The 12718-nt window shown below is 43.8% G+C and overlaps 1 protein-coding gene across 1 annotated transcript in view; it reads left to right on the top strand.

The window, feature by feature from the left end:
• SH2D4B (SH2 domain containing 4B) overlaps positions 1-12718 on the top strand; it is a 567882-nt gene that overhangs the window by 338914 nt on the left and 216250 nt on the right. Inside the window, exon 4 of the mRNA XM_077259355.1 lies at positions 10839-10986. Within this exon, the coding sequence (XP_077115470.1) occupies positions 10839-10986 (148 nt within the window). The remainder of the gene's footprint in view (positions 1-10838; positions 10987-12718) is intronic.

Raw genomic sequence — 12718 nt, 5'->3', positions numbered from 1 at the left:
TTCCTAGAATGAGGAGTTTAGGGCCTGAGAATGACGTCACGGCTTGTGATTGGTTGCGTGGCGGTCACATGAGCGGCACGCGACCAATCAGAAGCCGTGACGTCATGGAAGGCCCTAAACGCGCTCATTTTAAGCAAAGAAGGCTGCCGGTTACCAGCGGTGATGTCCAGGGGCCTCCGGAGAGGTGAGTATATCAATATTTTTTATTTTAATTCTTTATTTTACACAGTAATATGGATCCGATACCGATTCCCGATACCACAAAAGTATCAGATCTCGGTATCGGAATTCCGATACCGCAAGTATCGGCCGATACCCGATACTTGCGGTATCGGAATGCTCAAAACTACTAATGAATATTCACTCCATGCTTATGGGAGTGAAGAAGCGTGAATCTTCATTACCTTAATCAGTGGGGCCACGTGATCGCTTGGTCAGAGGAGCTGCTATCACCGAAATGAACAAGATGCACCAAGGGCGCACATGGAGGTAAGTAGGATGCGTGCTGGAAGCCAGTGGCTGTGGCTCTAACTGTGTGCACTATAAGAGAAATGAATACTCACTGCCAGCGCAGTGAATATTCATTTCTCTTTAGCAATGGGCACAGTTACAGCCACAGCAGCCGGCTCCTGCCTCTGTGACCCGCTGCTCCGCCGATCCGCCTCCCCTACCGTCTTTCTGGGACAATGACTAGTGTATAAGCTGAGGGGGGCGTTTTCAGCACAAAAAAGTGCTGAAATACTCGGTTTATAGACGAGTATATACGGTACCCGATAGTATTGCAATTAATTGTGAGATGTAGGAGGACACTCTCAAGGGTTTAGCACTCTCCTCCACCACCCAATTTATTTTACAGCCATATCTAATGTTCTTCTCCTCCCCTGTTTATAAGTTCATTATAAATGCCCCTGACTCCCATCCCAATCCCCCACATCCCTCATTGTCCTTCCCCCCGCATCTCATCATTGTCCACTCCCCCTCCTCATCATTGTCCTCTCCATCACCTCCATCATTGCCCTGTCTACCACCTCCATTATTGCCCTCTCCACCACCCCAATCATTGTTCTCCTCCACCACCCTATCATTTTCCTTTCACCACCTCCACCATTGCCTTCTCCACTAACACTCCCATCATTGCCCTCTCCCCTACCACTCCCATCATTGCACTCTCCACAACCACAACTATTATTCTCCCCTATCACTCCCATCATTGCCCTCTCTACCACCTCTATCATTGCCCTCTCCAACACCACCCCAATCATTGTTCTCCCCTACCACCACCATCATTGCCCTCTCTGTTATGATCCCTAGTGGCTGAGGATCACAAATAGATCAGCAAGTGATTAAACTAAGGACGAGCTCTAGGGAGATGGTAACTGGACTGATCGCAAATCTGAACCTATCCAAAACAACTAGAGGTAGCCGGTGAACGTGCCTAAAAAATTCCTATACGTCTCGAGCCAGCCTGAGGAACTAGCTACCCCTAAAGAGAAAGAAAGACCTCGCTTGCCTCCAGAGAAATAATCCCCAAAGATATAGAAGCCCCCAACAAATATTAACGGTGAAGTAAGAAGAAGGCACATACATAGGGATGAAATCAGATTCAGCAAAAGAGGCCCACTAGTACTAGAAAGCAGAAAATAAAGCAGGGGTCTATGCGATCAATAAAAAACCCTTACAAAATATCCATCCTGAGATTTCAAGAACCCACACACCAACTAACGGTGTGTGGGGAGAAACTCAGCCCACTAGAGCAACCAGCAAGCGAGGGAATTACATTTTAGCAAGCTGGAACAGAAAACATGATAAACACTGCTGATCAAAATGAGCAAACAAAACTTAGCTTATCCTGGATGGACTGGGAGCAAGGTAGTCAGAAGGAATCTGAGTAGCACTGATTACATCGACAGCCGGCAACAAGTGGAAGTAAAACAGAGCTATATAGGAACCTCCCAGAGGATAACGAACCAGCTGATAGCCAGAGACCAGCAGGATAACAGGCAAAGCCACCAGGGGGAGCCCAAAGCAAAAGTCACACCATACCACCAGTGACCACAAGAGGGAGCCTGAACACAGAGTTCACAACACCTCTCCCCCACCACCTTCATCATTACCCTCTCTAACACCACCTCTGTCATTGCCTTCTCCCTCACTTCCATCATTGCCCTCCCCCAATCCATTCATTCTTCTCCTCTATCACCTCCATCATTGAATTCCCAACCTCCTCCATCATTGCCCTCTCGCCCACCACCTCCATCCTTCCCCTCTCCACCTGTAGCATCTGATTTTTCCTGCTCTGGCGCTGACATGAAGCTCTTCTCCTTCATTTTAATGGTGTTTATTCCTTCTGGCATAACAGGGGTTAATCAGCTATGTTGGAAATCCCTGTGCTCACAGTTGAGCTCAGTTAGCCACTCCTTTCCCCTTTATAATCTTGGCTATATGGCAAATCCTTGTCAGAGCTAGCATTTGCTGCATGGCTAATGGAGGGAGAGGTGTTCATATGAGAAGGAGAGTTGGAGGAGTTGTCTGTGACTGTTGCTTGGTTTGAAAGTGTGGTTATTCCCTATCCTTCTCTTTTTTGGTTTATTCCCCTACCTCCACGTCCCGGTGCATTCCTCTGTTATATGTGAGTGAATATTTTGTATGTCTAGAGTTTTCCCTTGTTTGTGTTGCCTTGTTTGTTGGGTTGGTGTCCTGCGGTGCACGGTGATGCCCCTCTTCCCTGGGTGGGGGAAGAGAACAGATGGAGGGTTGACTTAGGAGATAAGGCAAGGGTGGAGGCCCCGGCATCTTCATCTTTGGAAGTATCCCAGGGAATAGGGCGAGCTAGGGCGCTCCCTAGTGTTAGGGACCGGGAAGGAGCCCCTGGTCCCAAGTCACCTGACAGCTGTATCGTGACATTAGCTCTGACCGCAACCATTTTCTGATCCATTATGGATCCAATCACTGCTCTGACAGGGCAACTGCAGCAGCTCACTCTGGAGGTGGCAGATTTGCACACAGCAGTTTTCAGCACCCTAATACATCTGTTGTGTGAATCTCGTCTCCCAGGCTAACCACAGTGGATCCCAAGATTGCTTTGTCTCACAGGTTCTCTGAGAGGCGTGACAAGTTTGCTGTGTTCAGATAGTCCTGCAAACTGTACTTCAGGCTATGCTCTATTTCCTCATGTTCAGAGGAGCAATGTGCAATGTAATCTCGCACCTTCAGGGGGACCCTCAAATATGCACAGTTTCTCTCCTGTCTCACTCCCAGTTGCTACAGATGGTCAAGGGATTTTTTTCTGGCACTGGGCCTTATATATGATGACCCCGATCGCGTCTTCTTGGCAGAGTCCACAATGCACCAACTTCAGCAAGAAGACCGGTCGGCGGAGGGGTATTGCTCTGAGTTTTGGTGGTGGGCCACAGATACTCAGTGGAATGACCCCAAACTCCATAGCCAGTTCTGTGAGGGACTTAAAGAAAGCATGAGGGATGCTTACCCCAGATTCCAGTCTCCCTTGAAACAGCCATGTCTCTGGCGATCCGGGTTGATTGCCCTCTTTACCCTCTCCCTCTCCCTCTGAGGGAGATCCAGGGTCAAGGGAGGTCAGTACTGGGTCTACTGATGAACCCATGCAGGTGGGTGTGACACCTCACTCTGGTAAACTGTCTGTTGTCCGGCGTAAAGAGTGAATGTTTTCAATTGTGGTAAAAAGGGCCATTTTGCAGTCATGTGTCCCTCCCGAACACATGGTAAACAACTGCCAGGAAAAGTAGGTAGCCAGGGTTGTGGGGAGGTTTGCAAGCTGGGTGTCCTCATCACCTCTGTGGATAAGACACAATTTTTCCTACCAGCTGTAATACACCTGGGTGGGATTAACCCCTTAACCCCCGGAGGTATTTTGTATTTTGAGTTTTCATTTTTTGCTCCCCTTTTTCCCAGAGCCATAACCTTTTTATTTTTCCATCAATATGGCCATGTGAGGGCTTGTTTTTTGTGTGATGAGTTGTACATTTGAACAACATCATTGGTTTTAACATATCATGTACTAAAAAATGGGAAAAAAAATTCTAAATGCGGAGAAATTGCAAAAAATATGCAATCCCACAGTTGCTTTTTGTTTTTGCTGTCTTTCTTTTTTATTATGTTCACTAAATGCTAAATCTGACCTGCCTTTATTATTCTCCAGTTCATCACAAGTTCATAGACACCAAACATGCATAGGTTCTTTTTTAACTAAGCGGTGAAAGAAAATTCCAAATTTTGTTAAAAAAATGCGTCATTTTACGATACCTGTAGCGTCTCCATTTTTCGTGATTTGGGGTTGGGTGAGGGCTTATTTTTTGCGCTCCAAGCTGACGTTTTTAATTATGTCATTTTGGTGCAGATGCGATCTTTTGATTGACCGTTTAATGCAATGTCGCGGCGACCAAAAAGGTATTTCTGATGTTTAGACTTTTTTCTCGCTATGCCGTTTAGCGATCAGGTTAACTTTTTTTATTGATCGGGCTATTCTGTAGGTGGCAACGCCAAATATGTGTATGTTTAATTTTTTTTTATTGCTTTATTTTGAATGTGGCAAAAGAGGGGTGATTTGAACCTTTATATTTTTTTATTTTTTCATATTTTTTAAAACTTTTTTTTTACTCTTGGCATGCTTCAATAGTCTCCATGGGAGACTAGAATCTGCCATAACCCGATCGGCTCTGCTACATACAGGTGATGATCAGATCGTCTGTTTGTAGCAGAATGACTCACTTGCTATGAGCGCTGTCCACCCTGCGGCACTCATAGCAGAAGCTATAGTTTGGTTTGGATTGTGGACCTGTCATTCTCTTCTTTGCCTGGTTTTCCCTCAGCAATCAATCAAATTCGATATAGATTGATTAAATTATGAGTTTTGAAAGATTTGCAGTCCTTCAATAGTTTCATTTTTTTGTTCTTTGCTAGTAGTTCACCTGTATAGTAAGGGAGACTAATGTTTTGCTGATGGCCTGCCAAGCAAAGGTTGATTTGTATTTTTGCCTGGACATAAAAGCTTTGTATTTATTTTAATTCATTATTATTTCTTCTTTTTATTCATTATCTATATTTAATTTATTTGTATAATATTTATCATGGCAGGAGAAGCCCTGCTTGAATGCCACTTCTGTGTTATTGTGTATGACTGCATTTGATCTTGTTTTGTCTTCTTCATCATGCAGCTAGCGTCCCCCAAAACCAAAAATACCATATGACTCCTCGACCTTTACAGAGAGCCCTGTTTTACCTTGTTTTGCCATGGTCTTTGCAATAATTGTATTTTTACATTTTCTGAAACATAACATTAAGCCCGGTCAACACTCAAAACTGTTGAAAAATTACAGTTTGAAGTGTCTTTTCTGTCTAGAAGTGATGCAAACTGTTCATAGTGAGCAGTATAGGAGTTAAACCTGTAAATGAAATGCTGTGCTCTCACAGGGACCTTTCTGTAATTTCAGGGTTTAAGCACTTGCTAGCGCAATATTACAGGTCACGTTATCTCTGTCCTTTTATTACTCCGACAATGCAGTCTGCGTTCTTCTGCTCATATGAACTATTCTCATAAAGCTGCCAAGCCGCCCTCTCCTTTTCTTTCTCAGTGACTCCTTACTCCTTCACATCATTAGAATCTCATTTAGTGTTCATTATAACTATGTTAATCATGTTGAACTAATGTGCTGCTAAAATAGCACTTTCCCCAGAACCCCGTTATAATTTACCTATTCATTAATGTGCCTTCCATTATTTTAAACCGTTACCATAAAAACCAGGAGAGCTCTAACTCCTAGCTTCATTTTCTAGATTTGGAGGTTTGTTAAATCTGCAGACAGGAGGAGGATGAAATGAACAGATGCAAATAAAAACCTGTTAATATACTGTAAGAAGGAAACAGATGAGACATTAATAACATTTTAGCCTGTATAATAAATGACTCACGGTTTTCTGCTGAGGACTGAGTTGTATCACGTACAGAAAGTATAGATGAACTCATCAATATCATACATCATGTGAGGCTACTTTATTGTCATTGACTGAAAAGTGAATATTTTCCTTGTATTCTTAAATTGTGTTCTGTAAAATGAAAGCACTCCCACTTTTGCAAAAAAACCCCAAAAACAATCTATGTCAGGGCAAATTTGGCCAGGACACGGGCCAAAAATCACACTGTGTAGCTGCTTCATGGTAGCGTAATGCAGGTGAATGGCTTTCTAATGCAAATTGTAAGGTACTGTCACGAGTACGTCTCAAGAATTCAAAACCAACTGGATTTTTTGCGACTTGCTTGTCACGGTTGCAGTGCCCTGGCAGTCACAATTTGACACTATTCACTTGATGCCACAGATTTACCGTGGCAGAGAGGAGCCAGAAGACCAAATCATCTGATTTCTCCTACTCCTGCATGAATTAGAAGCACTTAACCATCATATTAAAGGCATAAATTTTCTGGGCAGTGCAGAGGTTCATCTGCTCTGTTGAGAGCTGCTGAAGCTAAGGTTGTCAGCTGTGCACTGGTATCCACTTCCATCTCCTATATAAACCGAGTCCTAGCTAGCACTCATTGTCAGAGCTAGCTTTTGCTTCATGGCTCAAGATTGTTGCTGGTGGTTATTGGAGAAAGGTGTTTGGTGGATTTATCTGTGACTTTTGCTAGGTTTTCAGTGTGTGATAACTGCCTTTCTTCTCCTACTTTGGTTTTACCTAATCCTCCACTCCTTGGTGCATACCCTCTCTTGTTTATGTGTGTATATTTGTGTGTTTGGTATTTTTCGTTACCCCTGTTCATATTACCTTGTTAGTCTGGTTGGTGTATTATGGTACACTACTACTCCCCTCTTCCCTTGGTGGGGGAAGCATGCAGACTGAGGGCTGATTGAGGAGGATAGGCAAGGTACGTGGCCCCAGCATATTCACCAGCAGAAATAACCCAGGCAACAGGTGAACTAGGGCACCCGCTAGCGTTAGGCACAGGGAAGGAGCCCCTGGTCCTGGGACAGAGTCATGACTCTTGGTTTATGCTACAACGTAGCAGCATCAGAAAGTGATTTTTTTTGTCACCAAGTATAACAACTCGAGTAGTGGACCCTCTGGGTCGCGGCTTCAGAGCCCCGAGGATGAGTGGACCAGATAGCACCACCCCCTGTACAGGGAGTGTTTGGGACAGGCCCAAGGAGGGTGAAGCCGCAACTGCCGGAGCCAAAGGGACAACTATGGGCTGACCCAAAAGAAGGACAGCTGACAGGAGAGAGACCGAGCCACCGAGGTGACCCGAACAGCGGAGACACAGGATGGGCAGAGACTGCAAGTACAGAGTACTGACCGGTATGGCAAAAAGACACGTTTGGCAGGGACCGACAGGAACACAGGACTGGAAGATATGTCAGGAACACAGGATAGGCAGGCACGCAGGATTGGCAGGGACAGCTGGAAACACAGGACAGGCAGAAACGGCAGGAATGCAGGACTGGTAGATACGGCAGGAACACAGGACTGGCAGGGACGGCAGGAACACAGGACTGGCAGGGATGGCAGGAACACAGAACTGGCAGGTACGGCAGGAACACAGGACTGGTAGGCACAGCAGGAACACAGGACTAGTAGGCACGGCAGGAACACAGGACTGGTATGCACACCAGGAACACAGGACTGGTAGGCACGGCAGGAACACAGGACTGGTAGGCACAGCAGGAACACAGGACTGGCAGGTATGGCAGGAACACAGGACTGGTAGGCACGGCAGGAACACAGGACTGACAGGGATGGCAAACAGAGATGAGTCAAGACTGAGTCAAAGCGAGAGAAGCAGAGACTGGAGCCAAAGAACATAAAGAGATGCCAGCAAGGAGCCAGTGAACGCAATAGACGCAAAGGCGTCTTACCTGGACAGATGCTGGAAAGAAGTACCCGATGGGCGCCGCCATATTGGGGGTGGAGCCACCGGGTCATGACCTCCAAGAAGCCATAGCTGCAAAAGGAGCGCGTCTGCGCATGCGCGGACCGCAGAATGGACGAGTGCCAGAGAAGCCAGAGGAAGAAGAGCGGGAAGGAGCATTGGGAGCGCGCCGGCTAGACAGGTAAGTATTAGGCTAGGTTCACATTGCATTAATGCAGTCCGTTTAGCGCATATGCTAATGGACTGCGCTAACGCAAGTGCTGACTTTGGCACAGCGCTAGCGCAGATGGAGTATCTGCTAGCTCCATCTGCACTAGCAGTGACGGACCCGGAAACGCTGCAGCCCGCGTCTCGGGTCCATCACTCAATGAGGGCACATCGCCTAGCGCACGCCCATTGTGGGCGTGTGCTAGCGATGCGTCTGCCATAGGAAGTAATGGCGGCGTTAACGGACTACGTTACACCGCATTATGCCGTGGTGTAACGTAGTCCGTTTAATGGATCACACTAACGCAGTGTGAACCCAGCCACTGTCAGTGACATTGTTGTCTATAGTACCTCTAGTTTCATCTGAGCCAATGTCAGTATCACTCTGGACTATAGTACTTCTGGAATTAACTGAAACACTACAGTTTTTATCCTATTTTTGTGTGTCTTATTGACCTAATAGTTGATTGTATATTTTGCTTATTTTATATGAACAATTTGTAGTCTAGTTAATTTGTAGTCTAGTAGCCTATTATATATATCTATAATATCTATATATATAATTGTCTAAGGGTTTTTCTGTCTGTCTGTCTGTCTGTCCTGGAAATCCCGTGTCTCTGATTGGTTGAGGCCGCCAGGCCTCGACCAATCAGCGACGGGCACAGCATGGCAACGATGATGTCATAAAGGTTGCCTCGACCAATCAGCGACGGGCACAGTCTGCCGCAAATTCGCCTCGACCAATCAGCGACGGGCACAGTATCGCCGTAGATGTTATAATGGTTGCCATGGCGACGATGGTGTCAAAAAGGTTGCCTCGACCAATCAGCGATGGGCACAGTTTGCCGCGAATTCTGGAATCATCATTGTCCATATACTACGGGGACATGCATATTCTAGAATACCCGATGCATTAGAATCGGGCCACAGTCTAGTATATATATATATATATATATATATATATATATATATATATATATATATATATATATATATAATATCTATTTGTGAGTTGGGAGTTTTGGTGAGTGGAGGGCTCCTCTCCTGTATCACCCCTTTTTTGGCTTCACCTTCTAGAAATGTATTTATCTTAGTTACCATCCTTGGTGTGTTTTCACATTGCCTTTTTGCTCACGATGAAGTTCCTCTTCAGAGAAAAGTTTTTTACAGATTGTTGACAACCAGTTTCAAACAAAATCGGACCACTGTCCCTCTCCAAGTATGTCAATGTAACTCCCTTTTGCTGTTCTTGTGGTATTCACACCTCTAAAACAAGTATTATTATAGGTTGCAACAAAAAGTGCAGCATGGTGGTCCAGTGGTTACAACTGTAGCTTTGCAGTACTGGGGTCCTAGGTTCAAATTCCAGCAACAAAATTTGCAAGGAGTTTGTATGTACTTTGTGTGAGTTTCATCCGGGTGCTCCAGTTCCTCCCAAATCTTTAGACAAACTGATAGGTGATTTAGAGTGTGACAATGATGATGATAATATCTGTGGATTATAATGGCAACATGTCAGTCAGTAAAAAAAATAGATGTTACAATAAGTTAACCTTAAATTTGGTTGGTGAGATTTTTAGATCATCTACATTCTCCACTGAGGTTCAATCACTAATGTTGCGTTTTGCTGTTCTGCACAAGCCATCAGCTTAGTCTTTGCTTGGACTCTGAGCTTGCCTGGGCATGTACACCATAAGTTCTGGATTGTACCTCTATATTCCACCTAGGATCTGTATTCTATTCCAGTTCTCCAACTCACAGATGTGGAACCCCTTGATATGAACCTGTGTCCTTGTTTCCTATGGCTGAGTCATCTGAGACTGCTGTTTTTGGAATATTCAGCTTCATTGTCTGCCCATTGATCAGTATCCTGTACCACTGGATACTATTCCTGGACTACACATCTACTTCTACTATTCACTTAGGCTGATTGCCCGAGAGACAGATTGGTTCGAACAATGTAAACACGAATCTAAAAATAGTTTGGGGTGGAATCAGGTGATTATGATATTTTGGAGAAAAATATACAGTATTTACTTTGTAAGCAGAAGAATAATTTAAAGGCAAGCTGTAACTCCTAAAATGTATTTTAAGTAGGCTGTATACAGTGTTGTAGGAGACTTTGCCATGCTAGCACTGTACCTGTTACTGGTGCAGTGTTCTTGAAAATAACTTTTAATTTATATGGAAATGTGGAAGCTTTGACTCTCCCTTGGCATAGCTGAAGTTTGGTGGACCCTTTAGCCTCTTCATTTGCATATTGAGACCCTTTTTCCCTTTGTGATTGACAGGGCTTGCTTCTCAGAGTGAGCACAGTGTGAATGCTGCTGGCATGTGGGTGGCCACACGCGTTCGCTGTCATTTTTCTTTTGATGCTGCTCAGTCACTACACTGATATACAGCGAGCGGCGGCAGAAGACGCAGACTTGGAGGAGAACGCGTGTGACCGCACAGGTGCCAGCAGCATTCAGAGAGTGCTCCTTGTAAAGCAAGCAGGGTCAATCAGTAGTGGGGGAAGAGCAAGTGAATGCCTCCTCATTTGCATATGAATTAAAAGCTATTTTCTCAGTCTTTGTACCTGTAGCAGATAGGCTATGTTCACACGTTGCGTTTTTGCTTCAATTTTTTATGTGTTTATAAATAAATTGTGGATAAAAGTATTACAGCTACATAAGTGATGTTCAAGAACTACAAGAATATAGAACTCTTGTGGATTTTTATCATTGATTAGAAACGGGAAGATGAAGAACGGAGAAGGGGTGAGGAACAAATTCGCCAGAGAGAAGAACTACGGGCGAAAGAGCTCTACCTGAGTCTAAAGAGAGCGCAACTGCAAAGCCAACGTAATGAAAATGACGAGCAAGAGTGGCAAGAACAACGTAAGTAGGAGCCTGGTGAAGGCGCCTGTTCAGTGCTGAAATGCGTAGCCTTATATATCTACTTAAGGGCCAGCATCTTTTATAACAGGACCCAGTGTCTCTTTGTTTTTCCTTTACACTCTACTGAACTTTTTAAGGACTTGAAAAAATATTTATCCTTTACAGGAGCGTCCAGTGGAGTTTTTTTTTCATCTACACTCTACTACATTTTTTAGGACTTTAAAAAACATTTTTTAAATTTATTTTTATTTATATTTTTCACAAACTTTCAGTATGTTATTGCAAATATTACATTGCTAGGAATGTACTTGATAGTTTCTGCTGCTGACAATGGTTTAGCATTGTGAAAGCTGAACAACAAAACAACAATATTATTACATGTAGTGTACTGCGCATACCTCACTCCCCAAGAAGCAGGTTCACCAACAAGACCGGCACTTTAGCCATGGAATCCAAGAATCACAGAATAATGGCCCTGAAAGCATTGCTACAAAGCACTTTATCTCCAATTCTGGATATTTAATTTTTAGATACTTTAACCCCTTAATAACCTGTGACAAAACATTTTTGGTCAGGTTGCTTGCAGGGTACATTGAGCAGCTTAAGAGGGGAGCCAGCTCCATACTCAATAGATGTCAGCGGTATTTCATAGCCACCATCTGGCTCTGCTCACTGTATTTAAACACTTTACATTCTGCTGATAGTCACTGACAATGAAATTTAGATGATCTTCTTACCAATGCATGCCAACTCCCATTATGCCTCCCCCATGATGTGATCGCAGGGAGCCTGATGGATTACCATGGTGGTCGTGGGCCTGCTGTAGACACCTGTGACTACCATCTTAGTCCTCTTCTTAAGGGCAGCCTAATTAGGGGACTTCATAAGAAAACATCAGTTACATTAAATACCACAATGCATTGAAGTGTATAGAACAATCAATCCAACAATTGCACATTCATGTCTCTAAGGGAAGTAAAAACTATATATATATCCATAGAAAAGAAAGCGGATTGGCACATACCGTCCCGTCCCGTCATGACCTGTTGAAGCGCAATGTAAGCGTGAAACGATCATCATCTGTATTTGCTCCACTGTTTTATCTGCCTGATGTTGGTATGATGATGCCACAATAAAGGATTTTGTTGCACGGGACGGTATGTGCCAATCCACTTTCTTTTCTATGGACATACAGAGTCTTTTTCTTTGGAAGTGGCAGCCATTATCCCTGGTGTGTTTGCAGCTTCATCAACCTGAAATCATACAGCTGTGCCTTTGTCCTGCGTCTCTTCTATGGTATGTGAAAAACTATATAATATATATATATATATATATATATATATATATATATATATATATATATATATATATATATACAGTACAGACCAAAAGTTTGGACACACCTTGACATTTAAAGATTTTTCTGTATTTTCATGACTATGAAAATTGTAAATTCACACTGAAGGCATCAAAACTGTGAATTAACACGTGGAATTATATACTTAACAAAAAAGTGTGAAACAACTGAAAATATGTCTTATATTCTAGGTTCTTCAAAGTAGCCACCTTTTGCTTTGATGACTGCTTTGCACACTCTTGGCATTCTCTTGATGAGTTTCAAGAGGTAGTCACCGGAAATGGTTTTCACTTCATAGGTGTGCCCTGTCATGTTTAATAAGTGGGATTTCTTGCCTTATAAATGGAGTTGGGACCATCTGTTGTGTTGAGCAGA

Source organism: Ranitomeya variabilis, chromosome 4 (assembly GCF_051348905.1).
Source record: "Ranitomeya variabilis isolate aRanVar5 chromosome 4, aRanVar5.hap1, whole genome shotgun sequence".
Lineage (NCBI taxonomy): Eukaryota > Metazoa > Chordata > Amphibia > Anura > Dendrobatidae > Ranitomeya > Ranitomeya variabilis.
Note: the sequence above shows the minus strand (reverse complement) of the source record. Positions and strands in the feature narration are given on the sequence as shown.